The following is a 17,838-nucleotide window of genomic DNA, read 5'->3' on the forward strand; positions in this document are numbered from 1 at the left end:
TTTAATGTGTAATAGGCCACAGTACAGCTTGCATTGGCCAGAGTTACAATTGTAAAAATCTCCTGTCCTAGAAGGATTGTCCACACACACACACACACTCAAAAGACTCCATGGTGGTATAATAATAGAAGAAGCACAGTTAAGAGATGATCACTTGTCTGGGCCAGGTAGCATCCAAGACAGACAGGGATCCTTTGGGAGAGGGTTTTTCTCTGCAGTCTGCTCTTGTTTTGATTTGAAACATGGCTTCCCATCCCTCTTGACTGGCACACAAGTTCAGAGAGCGTTTGCACAAGCAGGGCATTTTAAATGAGGAAGCTAAGACTCCAGTAATTTTATTCCAAAGTCCGAGTGCTGAAGAAGCATGTCTTGCAAGGCATCTCACTTTGAACACCAGGGAGATCAAGGGGAGGGGCACACACACAAGTGATTTTTTGTGGTGTCTCACTGAAGACAAGTTTAGGCAAGCATTAAGGTAACCTTAACACTTGCCTACATGAGCATTTTAATTTTGAAAAAGCAGTTACATGCAGCTCGGTTAGAGCTTCAAGTTTCTGGTAAGCTGCCAACACCTCCCCGAGCAGCAAAAGGGTTGGTCACCCTATAATAAAGCACAACCTTCAGTTGATGTCCAGATGTTTTGGTACACACCTCCCATTAACACATAAATCCCTTGCAAAGTCAAAGGACTTTTGCCAGCATTATAGAGTCCAGACAAGATGTCTCAATGACATTTCCAAGGCAATAGAGATGAAGATTCAAGACATACCCCTTCCACCTTCCCTTTCTAACATACAACTTGGAAATTAGCAAAGCATTGGACTTTATGCTGAGTAGACACATCTGATAGATACAACCATTTTCCCCAAACATAAGTGTTCATTTAAGTGAGAATAGCTCAGGGAAGGAGGGGGAGAAGAGCCTGCAATTTTAGTTCATCACTTAATATTCACATAATTTCTTCTCCTTCTTTCCCCCTTCTCATTTCACTTCTCTCCTCCCCACTAGTTAAAGGGTCTCAACTCATGCTGTGTTGTGCACTGTGCCAGCAACAACAGTTTGGAGGGCTGGCACTGAATTGGAGAGAAGAGCTGATTGAGCTAGGTTTTTTGTTTGGTTGGTTTTTGTTTTGTTTTTTTCTGAGGGGCCAGGGGAGGCAAGAATGCTATGATTGTTTTCTAGCCATATTGGTTACACAATTCCATTCCCTATGCAGCAAGGACAACATTTTTACCAGAGCAATGGGCCACCGGGGAAAAGCCTACTATGTACAGCATCACATCTATTTCTTGGGATGAGAACACTTCAGCCTTCAACACAGTTATGATCAAAACAGGTCTGCCAGGAAAAAATACTGTTAACTCCATGTTACAGATGAACTGAGGCAAGGACCAGTAGCCATCAACAGGAACTGAACCTCAAGTGCTTCCATCTGAATTACTGTCAATTTATACATTCATCATCTTACCACACACTCTTAGAAAAGGGCTAGTATCAACAGCTGAAATTAAGTGTAGCAAAAAGAAAATAATTTTTTTTTCTGAAGATAAGAAAAACTTCCAAAAGATGTTACCATCTACTCATACCAGACCCACTACTGTTTCAGTCTGTAGTCACCTCTCAGTCACCCACTGCAGGGCTCAGCTCACACGAAACACCATAGCTCCAGTTGGTACCAAATCAAGGCTACTAAGACCTAGGTCACTTCCTACAACTGCAACAAGAACACAAATGTTAAAGAAAAGCTTAAGAAGAAAGCAGTTTTCCATGTACTTTAAGAATACTCCCAGGTGTTTTCCAATCCACCTAGTAATTTTTTTGTGTTGCAGTGACACCTGGTGGCAGCTGCCTTGACTGTCGTCTTCAAATCAGCATTTAACAAAGAATAGGGGGGTAAAGAAAAGCGCATCAGAAAATAGAGAAACAAAGTTGCAGCCCTGCATTTAAGGATTGCCGCCGAGCCTTGTTACCTTGAGGCATGAGGCGCACACGTCCTCCCCTCGCACAGTGCTAGCAGAGATTGCTTTTGGCAGCCTCCAGTGTTACCCCTCGACTCACCAGTTGCAGCCCCACAGATGGCAATTCAAAGGCAGCAGTACTCCACCCACGGCGAGACCACCATCTCACCGTACCTTTCACTTGGGTGCAGCACATCATTGCCAGGCTGAGATAATATAGCAAAAAACTCCACGAGTTTTATCGACTGAGCTTCTCGGGTCTTTCACCGTAGTGCTGAACTGCGCTCCAGTCTTCCTGTCTGTACAGAAATCACACAAGTGACTTCTAAAGGATATTCCCACTCTATCAGCTGGAGAGCTGCAGCCTGCAACCAGAAAATCCCACTTTTCCTTGCATTAGTAGACTCACCTAACACTTCAGAAGCCAAATTTCTATACGCACCAGCTATTGAAAGGAAAAGAAGTGCATTCAGTCTCATTTTTACAGTTTGTTCTTAAATAGAATCCCATTTTCATTTGATAAAAATAGCATTTTAACAGCATTTGCACTTACTTTTGCCCTTCAACTCTTCACCATGTGAAAAACCATATTGGTACAGGGCCTCAAACCAACTCAGAGTGGCTCTCTAATACAACTGGCAATCAGGCAGGAGATAATGCATTGCGTGACATTTTACACTTAATGCACACATCAGTGCCAACTAGGGCAGAGGTCTTCTCTGAAATTGTGTGCTAGAGTAACAGTTAGCAAATACTCTGGTGCATGAGAGAACAAGACATGTGAAAGAAAGGTAAAAGTAACCAGGAACTCAACTGACATGCACAAAAAGAAAACCTCAAAGAAAAAACTCCACAAGCATCCGAGACATCAGTTCGCATAAGGCACTTATATCACCCCAGTGCAATTTTCAGAACTTGTCAGGTGTCCTAATATTGCTGGAAGGTAAGAGCTTCTACAAGAAAATCTTCCCTACAGAACATGACAACGATGACCACAGTTTTATGAAGGCTGAGTAGCTTCTCAATAGCACCTCTCTCATGCCAGGGGCTGTTTGGAGCCCCTTAGCTCACTACACATGGCCCAGGTAGTAGCCAAGACACGCGATGTGTGAGAGATGTATATTTACGTGTGTGTGTGTGTATATGTATATCTCAGAGTAAAGGTATAGCTATGGTTATTTAATACAGTGTGCAAAGGTAAGTGAGCACAAAACCCCTAGGGATGTCCCCATCTTTTGAATACTCAGATCCCTTGGAAGTCTAACTATGGGGACATCAAATCAAAGTCTTAATTGTGCAACTTCTCTCAGTCTCCAAAATGTGTTTATCACTGTTAAACTTCAAAGATCAACCTCATCACTCTACCATATGAGCATAAACTATACAAAAACATACACTGCTTTGGGACAACCACCTTAGCTCTGCTAAAACCAAATGGAGCTTTGCTTTTGATTTCAGTAGAGTCACCATTTCACCCTGAACATCCGTTATTTAAATAAGCTTTGCAGTGCGTACATCTGTCACTGCCCTTTCTTTGCCTGATGCAGTCCCTTTTCTGACAACTGCCCCAGGATGCAGGCTTCCAAGTTCATTTGTCCCGCATATTATTGGTGGAGTGCTCACGCATTACTACAGCGTGCAATAGAATTCAAATTCCTACTAAACATTACTAGTAGTAATTTTGTTACTACTGCAAGTTGAAAGGAAGGAGGTCCAGAAGTTTACCCACACACTCAGAATTTAATATGTAATCTGCAATAGTGCATTTTTTGGCCTATGCATGCAAGTGTGCTGACAGCCTAGCACACCATGATCAGGCTCATGTGAAAACCAGAGTAAATATTATAAAATTCACAGCATGTCAGACTTCAGTGTTCAAGTCAAATGAACCACAAAACTTCTATTTTCCTTTTTGTTAAGCTTCCCTAAGAAAGAAATAGAGGTAGATCAAATCTGATTCAAAACATGAAGGTTTTAACACACTGAGCTTGCTGACCTGCGCACTATTACTTGGTTGCTGATTTCACTTACATAATTATACACAGAACATGATTAGGCTAAGCTCCCACCACAGTGTTTTGATAACAAGATTTAGGGCTTGAGCAGACTTGTTTCACTTCTACCTTAATGATCCTTTTATCTCTTTATAATTTTAATAAGTCAAACTCTTAATTAGAAAGAGCAGAGGTTATAATCCACATAAGACTTTCTGGAATCTATTTTTTCTGCTAACAGTGTCTGGAAGGGGAAGTAAAGACAGAGCAGAGGTTTTGAATGAGGTAATGCTATGGAAAATGTATAGTTAACCATAAACAGGCAGTGAATATAGAAGTATCCACTCACCCTTTATCTTGACCACGTTCACCTAACTGAATCAGCACCCATAGCAAAAGTCAAGAACTGCAGACTTTGGGTGTTAACAATTTACATTGTGCCTCTTAGTTAACCATAATCTTTCTCAATGAACTAAAGTGAAGTCTTCTGAACAGATAAACTCCTATTAGGCAACATGTGTTTACAAAACCTAAGATTCAAAAGCAATCCCTTGCAACACTGTTGCTAGACCAGCAATCAAACATGAAGCATTCCAGAAATGGCCACCAGTCAAGACAAAATAACATAAAAACAGAGCAAAGTGGCATCACCACCAAAAGCAAATTAGATTGAAAAAAGTGTGAACCAAGTGATGAAAATTAAGGCATGCATGTACTTTTTATACACACACACACACATATACATACATATATATATATATCTGTAAATGTGTGCTGAGGAATCATTAATCTATCCTTTACAGCATGGAAGAAGAAAAAATACTGAAAAGAAATGTTATGCCCTTGTGCATACCTGCAGGGCAGGGCTGTGGACGAATGAGGTTTAAATAGTGTAGTGTACTCAGCAGATATTTTCTGTCAACAAGCTATGTACCCACCAGGAAGCATGCAACCCACTGACTTCTGCTGGGAAGATACCTCTGGAGGAAAAAGCATCATGTTACAGGACTCAAATAGGGACTTTGGGACAAAACATTTTGGTTCTTTGGGGGGCAGGAGGTTGGCATTTGGGGGTGCAGGGAGCATCACAGAAGCTTTTTAGACATTGTTACTTCCTGCTTTCTATTGACAGTTTCACTGATTCCTAATGGAGTTAACAGCAAAATGATCTTTGACACACCTGACTGATTCTCTTACAATTTACTTTGACTATTCAACATCACAAGACAGGGCAGACTTCTTCATAACTGCAGTGACCATTGATGAGGGCAAAGGAGAAATCTGTAATATTTCTAAGCAGACAAAAGCCCCCTTAAAACATTTTCAAACACAATTACTGCTCATCTTTTCCTCCAACACAGCAGATATTTCTCATTAAGAAAAATTTTGCTTCAGCATCTGTGGCCTTTTGTATGCACCTCTGCCTGAAGATGCCTATGTTGCTCATTGCCATAGTAATTATAGACACGAGTCCCCTATCCCTGTGCCAGAGCTCCCCTCAGGAGCTCTGTCGCCATTTCTGATTCCATCACTTCTCTGATCTATAAATCATTGCAGTCCCTGTGTGACAGACATATCCCAGACAATCTTCTTGCTACAACACAATTATGTTCCCAGTATGGCTACAAGTCCCATGTTCCTGCCTAGTAAACAAAATATTCCATGATACTAATGACCAAAAGAATACAACAAAAGTAAAATGAGCAGGAAGTACCATTGTGGCCAGCTAAAGAGGAGAGAACCACACAGCACCAGGAGCTTGCTTCCATTATATCCCCATCTTTCTCCAACCCCATGCACCTTACAGAAGGGAGACTTACTCTTCAGATTGTACCAGTGAAACTCAATGCACTGTGTCCCTACAGGAGCAGTTTTGGAGGTTAATCACTCCAAAGAACTTGGAATTACCGTTATTTGGAATTATCGTCTCTGATCTCAGTCAAGCTGCAATAGTGAACTACATGCACATATCCTATTCACATTTGCAACAGGAACGCTTCTTCGCATACAAACTTGATTAATGTAAGTGTAAGGTTCAACAGATGTAGATACTTCATAGAGAAAGATACTCATAGAGAAAGAGGCACCAAACAGGGAAGGCAGGAATAGAAATTTCACCTTTCAGTCACAGACTTAACCAAGCAGCAAAGCAACACACAACCTAGCAGAGGAGCTTCAAATGAGCAAGACAAGGAATGCTTCATTTACACCCAGTGAGCCTGTTTCCCGAAGAAAAGTAGACAAATGAGAAGAAAGGGAGACTAAAATCTGTCCAGATTTAGGTGACTGGAGGCCCTAGAGGACTCAGGAGAGATGTGCTCTAGACGCTTTCCTGGCACAAGCTTATCCTGTGTCCTAGAAAGATTTGCCAGAGACACTCCAATAGAGCACACTAGCTCCCACAGCTAACCATCCAGATTCACAGTCCCAAACACTCTCCCAGCTGGTGTTGAGCATACTGCTTGAATAGTACTCAAATGCAGACTCAAATCTCTCAAACAGTAAAAAGGAATTAGCCCAGGTCTCCAGTTCCTGGACAAACCCTCTGACCACTGAGAAACACATGGAAATAGGACATCATCATTCTCCTTTTCTCTTCCAGCTATCTTTTGAAAGGCAAGCTCCTGTTCACAAAACTGAGGCATTTCCTAGGTTCTGTTTCCAGAAGCATGTTCAGAGTCACGAAACCAAAATGGAGAGAGGCAGCTCTCTAATACAGACTACTGGCCCACAAGTCCAAAAACAGGTAGAAGTGCACTCACATTCTTATCCTGGTAACTTCTTTCTGCCTAGCATGCTCATTTTCCTAGAGCTTTTTCTGAGCGCTAAGCATGGAGTTCATGCAACTAATTTGGATGTGAGAAAGTCTGCGAGAGTCCAACAATGCTGCTGAGGGCTGCTTCTTGTTGGCGCTGGGCCAGAATTAAAAAGGATTGAAGTATCACAGCGCTTAGAGACTTCCAGGAATACAATTCCCTAACCTGCACTATGAGCTAATATTTCCCTAGACAGTAAATGAAACAAATAGCATTCAGTGTGGTAAGGGAGAGAAGAGAGGATGCAAATCAGCCAGTAAGAAATGCTGAGGAGGAGGATGTGACAAAATCCATCTCGCTTCATTCCATGAGATTTGGACTCTGAATACTTCTTTCCTCTCCCCCTACACGCTGCTCCAAAAAGAAAAAATACATTGAATTTTCGCAAATGAGTAGTTCTCTGCTTGTAAAGTGACCTTGTATTAAGAGAATTATACAGGGATTTCTGCTTTCTAGCTTTCCTAACTAGCTGCCTAACACAAGCTTAAGTTTGCTGATACTGGAAGACAATAGAAGACTGGCATAGCACAGGCACAGGAGTACAAATTTCACCACTGTTGTCTCACAAGGCACTTCTCAGCATCTCAATAGGCTCTTCTACTGAAGATGTGCACCAGCTACAATAAAAACATCACTGTCAAGTCTTCCCTTCAAATCATACTGAGAAAATATTGCACTCATTCTGAACCTATCCTGCAAGATTTTCTGCCACATCAACTTTGGGCTCCTTCTCACACCACTGTCAAGTAAACCATGCTTTTCAAAGCAAATGCTTTGGCTTTTGCTGTGCAAAATACCTTTCTTGATAAATAATGAAGCAACATAAATATGGATAACAAGCAGCATGGTAAGAAAATACACCTCAGTGGATTAGTCCTAATCTGTTCACTTAGTTCTAATTCATGCCTGATGGATCTTTGCTTAATGGGTCCTTAAAAATATTAATGATAAAAATGCTACAACCCTGCCAAGCAACCTCTTCACATGCTTAGCTATTCTTACAGCAGCAGTCTTATGTATAGGAAAAGAATCTAATTTTATTGGGCTAGAGCTTGCACCCCAAAATCTTCATATGGCCATAAGCTACAAGATGTACACCAAGTATGCTTGACAGACAAAGAAATGATGTGCACCATGAAATTTGCAGATGGGTGAATTCAAAGATCTGCAGAGGTATCGCTTCTTCCCTATATGATAGGCCTGGGAATGCAAGCAAGCCTGAAATAACAGGCTCAGCAACCCTTGCTGGCTTGTTTCTTCCTTCTCAGTGCTGTGGCTCAGGAGTTCCTGTGATAGAAGACATATTGCATACAATGGCAAATGCAATCAGCAATCTTAGCATAGGACCCATACCTAAACTGCTCATGAGGAGCAGCCACCAGCTAGATATCAGCACATTGCCTCACACACAGAAATGATCCCTACTCTCAGAGTTTACAGAGAGCCAGACTAAAACTGCCAACAAGTAGACAAAAAACAAATACAAGAACATGATATACTGCTCAACAGGCTAAGCAGGGATCAACAACAGCTTCAGCAATTAAATGTCTGGCATAAAATGTTTTTAATTAACATTTCCTCCACAGAATTTAGAACACAAGAGAGGGGCTGCTGAACTATCTCTACATAATCACAAGCCTACCTTCAGCTACCTCATGGCATTTATGAGGCATCCTGAACCACTCTACCACCAATGCTTCCAAGGGAAGCTACCTTCATACTGGCAACTGCACTCAGAACAACTGTAGGTTCAACTCTCCAAATGAGAAGGGAAGGGCAAGGAAGACAGCAGCACAAAAGAATGGAATTGGTTATCACTGGTTTGTTTTGAACTACTGAAGGGGGCATTTTAGTTACAAGTGTTATTTGAAAGGTGCAAGAACACCCATCTAGAAGAGCATCACAGTCCTCCCCACATCACCACCCAGAAAGCATGCTCATGCTGCTCATGCAGCACAGTACTTCAAGCACATCAAAAGGTATTTGCCGTCAGGCTGTTCAACCAAATGGATCAGCAAAGGAGAAGCCACAGGGTGTCTGCCAGACACACAGAATAGGTTCCAGTTTTCTTTTTATAAGTCTGGGTTTGTTCATCTAAGTTACCATCTGGGCATGAGTGCATCTTCCTAAACTTGGAGGAAATATTTTCCCTAATAGAGTACCAGCAGCAGGGAACAGTCTGCCACCTTGTAGAAACCCAAAATACTACCAAAAAGAAATGAAGCACAACTACGGTGTTAATATAGAAGGCCCCCTCTACAGACCTAGTTCTCCAGCTAAATCCAGACTCACACTGAAGAGATGTGTTGAGGAACTACCATTTTGGACAGAATCCAGACACATCCAGGGAAGAGATTAATCAAATCTTACCAAAACTGAGCAGCTACTTCACAGCCCACGTGGCAGAGTCCTCTGCATGATACCATTACTTGCTACCGAATGAACAGGCAACATTTAAGTTAATTCTTTCAATGCCATTACTAACATAATATCAAAATGTAGTGAAGTTACCAGAGACTACTTGAGATGATTTAACAGGCTGCTACTGAAGAAGGGATTTTGTGTCCTGCGCCTCTCCTCCCTCTCCACTCCTGCCAGTTATTATGCACCAGTTCTAGCACTCGCTGATCTCTCCTGCAAACCAGCTCCAGTCACCAGCCTGGCATGAAGCTAACCATGGGAAAAGAGAAGTCTTATGCTGGGTTAGCCAACTGGAGAGCCCAAAGAGCCCAAAAAGTGCAAGAGCCAGAACAATGGAAGGAGCACATCCATGTGACCAAAAGCACAGGCAAGTAGAAGGCAACAGCAACAACAGCAAGTTGCTATGACCATTACAGCCATCTCATGTAGCCTCATCTTCAGGGCCAGGGAAACTTGCTCTTTGAAGGTCTTTATTTTCACATACTAAAACTCAGATAATAAACACAGAGCCTCCTTAGCCTAACTTTTTCAAGCTTATTCTTTGTTTAAAGATATTTGAAGGGGAGAGCAGAGTACAAGGAATAAAATTTTGGGAAACAGGCTGAAGTCAGGTTTAATTACATGCAGTTACAGTGATCACTTATAATTAGTAGAGCTGAACACATTTACAACAGATGCAAATGTAGAGCATTGTGCTTTAGTGTCTCAATTTATTAAGCACAGGAGCAGTGTTAAAGAAGGGTTATTAACCCTTTCTTGTACTGTCTTCCCTTGCACATACATTCAAACTCTTAATGCTTCAATCTATCATATATTATAGAAGAGTAGGATAAAAACTTCTAAGTTCGACTGCTTTGACCATTAAAGGAAACAAACATGCATTACCTTTGTGGAAGCTGACAAGATTCCTTTAAAACCAGCAGTTTAAGTAATAAATGGTTCTGAACACTTCATTTGAGATACTTAACGAAGCCTATATTTCAACAGAACAGAACTCAAAACTTTCTGAAAAGGGAGTTGTCTTTCAAGTTGTCTCAGTTTGGGCCTATTAAGACAAAAGCATCTAGAAGAAAATTGCCAGTTATCTTGAAAATTTACAATCCATATTTCAGACAGAGTTTATTTTATAGTTCCTATGCAAATAGCGTGAAAGGCATTCACAGACAAAGAACTGGTTTTATGTTACAGTTCATAGGATTTTTACCAATTTTCTAGGCAGTCAAATCTTTTAATGTAGATTAATGCTTTTAAAACTCAAGTTATAGATTAAATTTAAGAAAACTTCTCTGCATCTGTGGAAAGTAAATACACCTTTCCTTGAATAAATCTCCCCTCACATGAAGAAAGCCTTGGCAATATTAGCATGGGTTAATTTGGCCAAATGTTATATAGATGGTCTGATTTAACAGTACTTTAATGAAAATTAAGTCTGTAACTCCACTGCAGCCTTAGCTGGACTAATGCAAGCTGCTCTACCCCTATGCATTACACATTTTTTGCAGTAGATCCAGCACTTCTCTGACCCCACACTGAGTTGTTCCAGTGTGCTAACCCAGGAGAAGACTAACCCAATAAAAGCAGAAAAAAAAGACTAGCTTTCTGCCGGTTTTAACATGTTGAAACAGCTTAGGAGTGTCGGACCATGACAGCCAACTGTTAGATCAGCTCAGAGTGGAACCACAGCCTAGGGTGTGAGTGATGTTACAGCTAAAAAAAATAAAATAATATATATTTAACTGCATATCAGACCTCTTCTAGTGTCAGTTACTCACATCCTATGGATGGATGGCCATTTCTTTGCCCTCTCTTGGGTGGCACTGTCACCTGTTTGTTCCTACGATCATGCAATTCAGGGAATTGAGCCTGCCAAAAGCTGAGTTTACATTTCATACACACACACACCCCTACATAAAATCTTCTGTTGGTTTAGTTTCCTGAAATGGCTCATCTTGGGTGCAGACAAGAACCAATGCTGACATGAGTGAAGCAGCAGAAGCATGCAGCTGAGCACAGGGAATTGGTTTATCCTTTTTGATGGGGCTCACAGGTAAATTGCCTTTGATGCAACATCAAAACACAACCTCAGAACACGGTCACACATTCAGCACTATTTCCTTCCTCTGTCCCACTGGACATTCAATGAACTACTGTACAGTAAGCACCAAATACAAGAAGCTGAGAGCCATTTTTGCACAGTGTGGAGAACTGGCCTGTGAAACAAGCATAACCCCCTTTTTCATATCTGTCTGTTACATAAAATTTTAATTAGGACCAAACAGAATGCAACTTGAAAGCTGCCATTTTCTATGTAAGCCATGGGCTACTAGAACATACTGGTTTTCAGATGAGCAAGATAACTCCAAAACCCTAAGGGGAGAGAGGCAGAGGCACAGCAATGCATGCGCTTGCATTGCCCACCCAGTGCCTTTGCAATAAATCAGCAACCTCCGTTTTCTTTGCTTCTTAACCCTGAAGACCTTTTACCAGTTCAAAACCCCAGCCATAAGCTGGAACAAATTTACCTCCAAAACAAAGCCTCCATAAGAACAATACAGACTTTGTTTCTTTCAAGTTTCTATTCTGGATAAAAGCCTGGAAAAAGGACCGCTGCTTGAAAATGTTTTGGTCACCATCATACAGACAAGTCTGTTTCTTTAATATATCCTCTTGTATCTCATGTTACCAAAAGAGATGATCAGTCTGAAGTTAAATATCGGCAGAAACCATGGACATAGCCTGAAACCTCTCTTTGTGACATAGCTTCTGCTAAGTAGCTGAGAAATAACAAGACTTTTCTTTTAATACAAACTTTGGAGCCTTTTGCTTTGCATTTAACCCATTAGCAATGGAAGCTTTTCCTAGGAGAAGACAGTCTTAGATGGATATCAACTTTGTTGTCTTTTTTCAAAAAAACATGAGATTTACTTTGTTTTGGGAAGCCTAGAGCACGCTACTTACAGGATAGCTGCACAAAATGGAGCCCTCTTAGGTCTTGCAGACCTCTGCATAAGATAGGAATTATATTTGTAGTTGGATGACTAGATCTTGAGCAGTTCCTTATACATCACTAACACGCATTAATTTTTTTTTTAAATACGTATCTGTCTTTTCTGTTTACCATAATGCTTTGCTGCTACCAGAAAGAGAGATGTCAACCTTTTGCACAGCTTGAGCAAGATGATGATACCCTCTGGAAGAATCCAATACTCATTCAGTTTTCACAACACAAAATTGTAACGTAAGCACTCTTCAAAAAGCTTTTAGGAAGCTTAGTAATAATGTTTAATCCCTTATGCCACTTATCCTGTTCTAACTACCAGGAAAAATTCCATGGGAAAAAACCAGACTCTTCCATGTGTAAAAGACTACTTTTCCCTGCAACTCACAGAAGATGACTTTGATTTTATACACAGCTGATTACAACTTCACACAATGAACACATTGTAGGAATCTCGGTCACTGAACAGATAGAAGGTTAATTTTCACACAAATGTCCCCATGAAATAGCATGAAGGAAAGAGACAGCATATCACATTTTTTCTATATCGCTTGCAAAGTAGCCTCTGTAGGGAATGCTTTCCCATGAGTAAAGAGCATCACTACATGCCTGGGAAAAGGTTGGAGACTTCTTCTGTTGCTCTCAGGAGTTTCAATTCTACACTTTCCTCCCAACTTCAAAAAAATCAACTCTTGCTTCATCAAGCAGTGAAGTTCTTTGCTAACATTTCAACTGGAAAAGGGTTTTTGCATTCAGAAGAAATACATACATAACTCCCCCCCTTCAAGCATATAGCAGTTACTGGAGTGTATCTATCAGACACTCCCAGAACTAAGCGCACTTTTCTCTCCTGTCAGCTTGGGTGGAATTAGGATCTCACATTTGTAAATGGCAAAACAAGCTTCCCTAAGCCCACTGTGTAGGGGATACTGTCCTCGCATGAATATACCACTGGAAAAAAATATATATTCCTTTGCATACAAAAGACACCCCAGTCTTAGAGTCATCATACTAGGTGCTGCATAAGCACTATTAGACAGTAGCATCTACCCCAAAGAACAGAAATGTTTGACAGGTTCAAACACTGGAATCAACAGATGCCTAAACTTGGACCTCTCAAACACTGGTTATTATGCATGATCAGTCACCATAACGAAAGTCTAGAGAAGGCAAACAACACTCAGAAGGACCATACACAATCACAGCTGTTCCTCTGAGGTGCAGTTTTTGTTACAGGAGTCAAGAAAAACCTAACATGAAAGATGTAACAGACATGACACTGGCATTTTCTTACCTGGTGTACAGCGATAAAGACCTCCAGCTTCACTGATCACAGAAAGCTCAACTCAGAATGGCTAGGAGAGAGCAGTGCTTTGGCTCTTACATGCTTTGGCTCTTGAGATCATGTAGTCCCTTCATGATCACATGCCATATCAATTTAACCATTAGGCTTCTTCTGAGACTCAAAAATAAATTCCCTTGGCTTTGTTTAGCCAAGAAGAAACTGAAGACTAATGAAGCTCACATGAGTTCATGACTTGAGCTCTTCAAGCTGGTAGACCATGAGACACAAGTTCTTAGGATTAACTCCTTAAAAAAAATAAAAAAAAGATCTCTAGTATCCTTCTTTATCCATTCCAGGAAAGGATCTTTCATTTGAAGAATACAGAGAAGAGATCAGTCCAAAACCGGACAACTTCTCAAGCAGGACTGTGGCAGATCTGGGGTCTCCCAAGACTCACACTCCATAGACCATGCTGCTTTCCGTAGTGAACATTATGTATCAAAGTCTTGTTGAGCAAGTAGGGGTAAAGTATTTGAGGCAGAGGAAGCAGTTCACATAGTCAATGCAATTGAGAATGCAATACCCTCCAGCAGTCACCAGATGTCATCACAACCCAAGAGACTCGTAAGGAAGGAGACTCTTACTAGAGTAAGTGACAGAAGTAGAAAAGAAGCTTTCTATCCCCCATACATTGCTACACTGCTTCAGGTCAGAAATAAGACCAGCAAAAGCAACTCAGTGACCAAGAGGACTTCCCCTCAAACAACTTAACACATGCATATTTAGGAGTAAAAGGCCTGGACTCGTGAGCAAAGCCAGTGCCCCCCAACCCTTCTATCTCAGCCACAAGTCTGCTGCTACCCTCTTCTTCCTCACTTCCCATCTCAAGCCCTGTATCCTTGCTTCTCAACCACCCATGCAGAAACACTGCCGCTGGGAGGTGTTACCAGCCCTGCTTCCCAGGACTTCCGTAGCTCTTGCAAAACACAAGACTTGGTTCACCACGATTAGAGGCTGGGTGGAACTGAAACTCTTTGTCATCACTCTTACACATACACAACAATCTCAGTGCCAGCTGTTAATGAGATTTCTAAATTTGGTCTCTCGAATGCCATCTAATTCCTAACCTGGGATCACTGCCTCCTATCTCTGCTGTGCCCCTATTCAGGGCTGCTTCCTCTTCAATTCACCAGCACCACTGTTCTTTCCTATTTATTCCCTCATTGTCATCTTCATCACCTCCAGCTCTCATGGGAATACAATCCAAGATAAGAAATCCTCCCAGGACTCGGTTGACTCCAGCTCTGACAGAACTTCTTAGCTATGACACCAGGAATTGCCTCCCTATATCATGGGCATATGTAGCTAGCATAGCATCCTCCTGACTACTGAAACTGGGCCTAGGTTCACAGCTGCTCAGAAGCTTCCACTTCAGCACTTTGCACAGACAATGATCAGGGCTTCATTAGGAGCAAGAACTCCCTCATTTTCTTTAGATTTGGGTTGTAGTATTTACACTCCCAGCTACCACTGGTGAGATCCTGGTTCTGTTCCCTGCCTTGTGCATTCAAATTCTGGCAAAAGCCAAGTTTTGCCCACTATTTACGACCCAGCCTGCTGCTGACATGAACATCATGCAAACCTCAACAGTCTTACAGACAGGTTTAAAATGGTAGAAGTAGTGTCTGGAATAAATCAAATACTTTTTTATTTTTCTTTCTTTCTTTCCAGACTGCAATGTCACAACAATCTCTACAAGCAACACATGCACTCCTTTGTCACAGGGGACACCAGTACTAGCCCCAAATACATCCAAATTTATGCCCTTCTCCTATGCAGTTCTTCCCCCCCTGCCCCCCACCATCTTTCTGCTCCATCTGTTGGAAACAGTACTGTCAGTGTTGCAATGCTCTAAATCCCTGTCAGGCTGTACCCAAAAAATGCCAATTATTTGGCCCATTAGTCTCTCATACTGCCTACAAGTTCTACTCATGTTCCAGGATCCTCATGCAATAGGCACAGTAGAAAAAAAAACAGAGAAAAGAGTCCCTGTCTAAAAAGAGAGGTTACACCATACCTAGTGATGCCCACAAGGTAAAGTGGCTGCCATGCCTCTCCAGCAGCCATGTGTGGTTCATTGACACCCCGAGCAGTAGCACCCAATCCCTCAGCTGCATAAGCCCATATAATTTCTTCTAGTAGTAGGGGAAAACTAAACATCCCAGTTCCTTCTCCTCACTGGAATAGCAGGTCCATAAGACGTGAGCAAGTGGTACAGTCAATGTACGTATGTGCAGTAGGTCTAAAACCTTCAGAAAACATTGGCTCGCTGAGTGCTCACTATGCAGCACATGCACACAAGTGTGCAGATCCACACTGCTCCAGGGAGAGGAGGAGGCCAGGAGCATGCTGCTGCTATCAAAGCAATTCTGCAGGCTGCTCCAGACATCTTCCCCCTCAAGAGACTTTTAAACAAGGAAGAGGCTACACAGTCTCCAGAAAAGAGAGCACCAGGCCACAGTATACATGAGTGATTTTGGTACAATCTAGGCTAGATAACCATGATGTAAAGCTTCACTTCACTTGGAACAGAATAGGAGGGACAACAGATGGAGCAGGGAATAAAGAATAAAAATAGGGAGGAAAAGAAAAAAAAGATAGAGAGAAAGAGAAAGTGACAGACACCCAGTGGGAATTTAAGAGGTCCACTGATAGAAATGGAGCCTGTCAACATTGAGCTTGAGGATGCTCCCCCTCCCAAGCCTTTTTTTTTTTTCCTCTCCTTCCAAAACAAGAATAGAAACTGTTGTAAGTTGGCAACCACAACAATAAATCTTGATTTCAAGCTTAACTGAAATCATACACGCGCAGCCGTGACTCTGAGGTAGTAACACCCAGGGTTTTGGAGAGTCTAGACCAGAACTGGAGGCTGCATCCCCATTATATATTAGGTTGTAACACAGCACATCTCATCAGCAGCCTTTCACACCAGTGGTGGGGGGGCAAACTGGCACACTTGGGACTGATCCAACCCCATTGTAAAGGGTCCTACCTCCGAGAACATAACCAACACACCTCTAGACTAGTTCACCCACCATTTAGAAGGCCAGGCATAATTACATTAAAAAAAAAGGAAGTAAGGTTTAAAACTGACATAGCGAGAGCAAAAAGATGGACAGACATATGAACTTCAGTTAGAAACTCAGAATACACAAAGCACATGCTCCCTCAGACAGAAAAAACAGGCCTTTAAAACCAGGAAGAATAATCACTTACCTTTCAAAAGGGGCTGGAAAGTTGGGATCTCCTGCAGTTTTATGACATCTGGATCGTTGCTCACGTTACGGGATGACTGTGTTCCTGGGGCTACTACCACAATGTCATCCATTTTCGCTCGTTGCTTGGCTGGTGAGGGAGATGCTGGAAGAATACGGGAAAGAAAAACAATCAAACAATTAAATTCATAAGATGCAGATTCCATCAGAATTTGACCCAAAGAGAATGTAACCACATTTAACACAGCAAAGGTGTTTCCTGCAGTATAAGAGCATCTCGGAGGTCACTGAAGGACTGTATTCTCCCTTTCTCCCCCTCTCTCTGGTAACATATTATGTTTGGCACATTTTTTTAAAAAAAATCACATACCAGACAGCTGATTAAACACGCATTGTCTTCCCCTCACTGTAGGGACAGTCTAATGTGGTCCTGTCTTAATGAAGAGGGTAGAAGGCAAAAGCTACACAACCCTATTTGTCAGTACCCCACCCTAATCAGCCTCTTTTATATCCTTCCATACCTTTCCAGGAAAGCCTCAGTTCAATCGCAGATATATTTGGGGACACTCGTTTCACCATTATATGTTTTTTGTTACGGTTCACGGGGGAGACACCCATATAAAAGGTCTGTACTGCTGACATCCTCCTTGTTACCTGTTATACCGAGGTTAGCGCTCCTGCACCCTGCCCTCTGCACCCGACTAGCAGGCACCACAGCTACAAATATGAAGCCAGACAGTGCTCTGATTTGCATCTATTTGCCTACCAGGCTTCCCCTTCCCCAAAACGTATTTTTCTGTGCCCGCCATAGGTCACGAGCATGCAGGGATGCAGCAGAGGGGAACTTCCCTCCCTCCCAGCCCTGCTGCTCCACCACCAGCTTCCCGCTCCCGGAGCCCCCAGGCGGCCCCGACTCCCGCCCCGCCGCCCCCGGCCCGGCGGCCGCCACCGACCTGCGGCGCCCAGCTCGCCGGGGCGGCCCTCAGTCTCCGCGCTCTGCTCGGCTCCCATGGCCGCCGCCGGCCGCCCCGGGGCCTCGGCCGCCCTCCGCGCCGCTCCCCGCGGCGGCGGCGGCCCCAGCCTCGCCGGGT

General features: G+C 42.5%; 1 protein-coding gene across 1 annotated transcript in view; it reads right to left on the reverse strand.

Annotated features, from left to right (window-relative positions):
• BORCS5 (BLOC-1 related complex subunit 5) overlaps positions 1-17,838 on the reverse strand; it is an 80,755-nt gene extending 62,917 nt beyond the window's left edge. The window contains exons 1-2 of the mRNA XM_067304789.1: positions 17,701-17,838; positions 16,749-16,892 (exon numbers count right to left, since the gene is read on the reverse strand). Of these exons, the coding sequence (XP_067160890.1) occupies positions 16,749-16,892; positions 17,701-17,758 (202 nt within the window). The 5' untranslated portion in view covers positions 17,759-17,838. The remainder of the gene's footprint in view (positions 1-16,748; positions 16,893-17,700) is intronic.

This window comes from Apteryx mantelli, chromosome 1, assembly GCF_036417845.1.
Source record: "Apteryx mantelli isolate bAptMan1 chromosome 1, bAptMan1.hap1, whole genome shotgun sequence".
NCBI classification, from domain to species: domain Eukaryota; kingdom Metazoa; phylum Chordata; class Aves; order Apterygiformes; family Apterygidae; genus Apteryx; species Apteryx mantelli.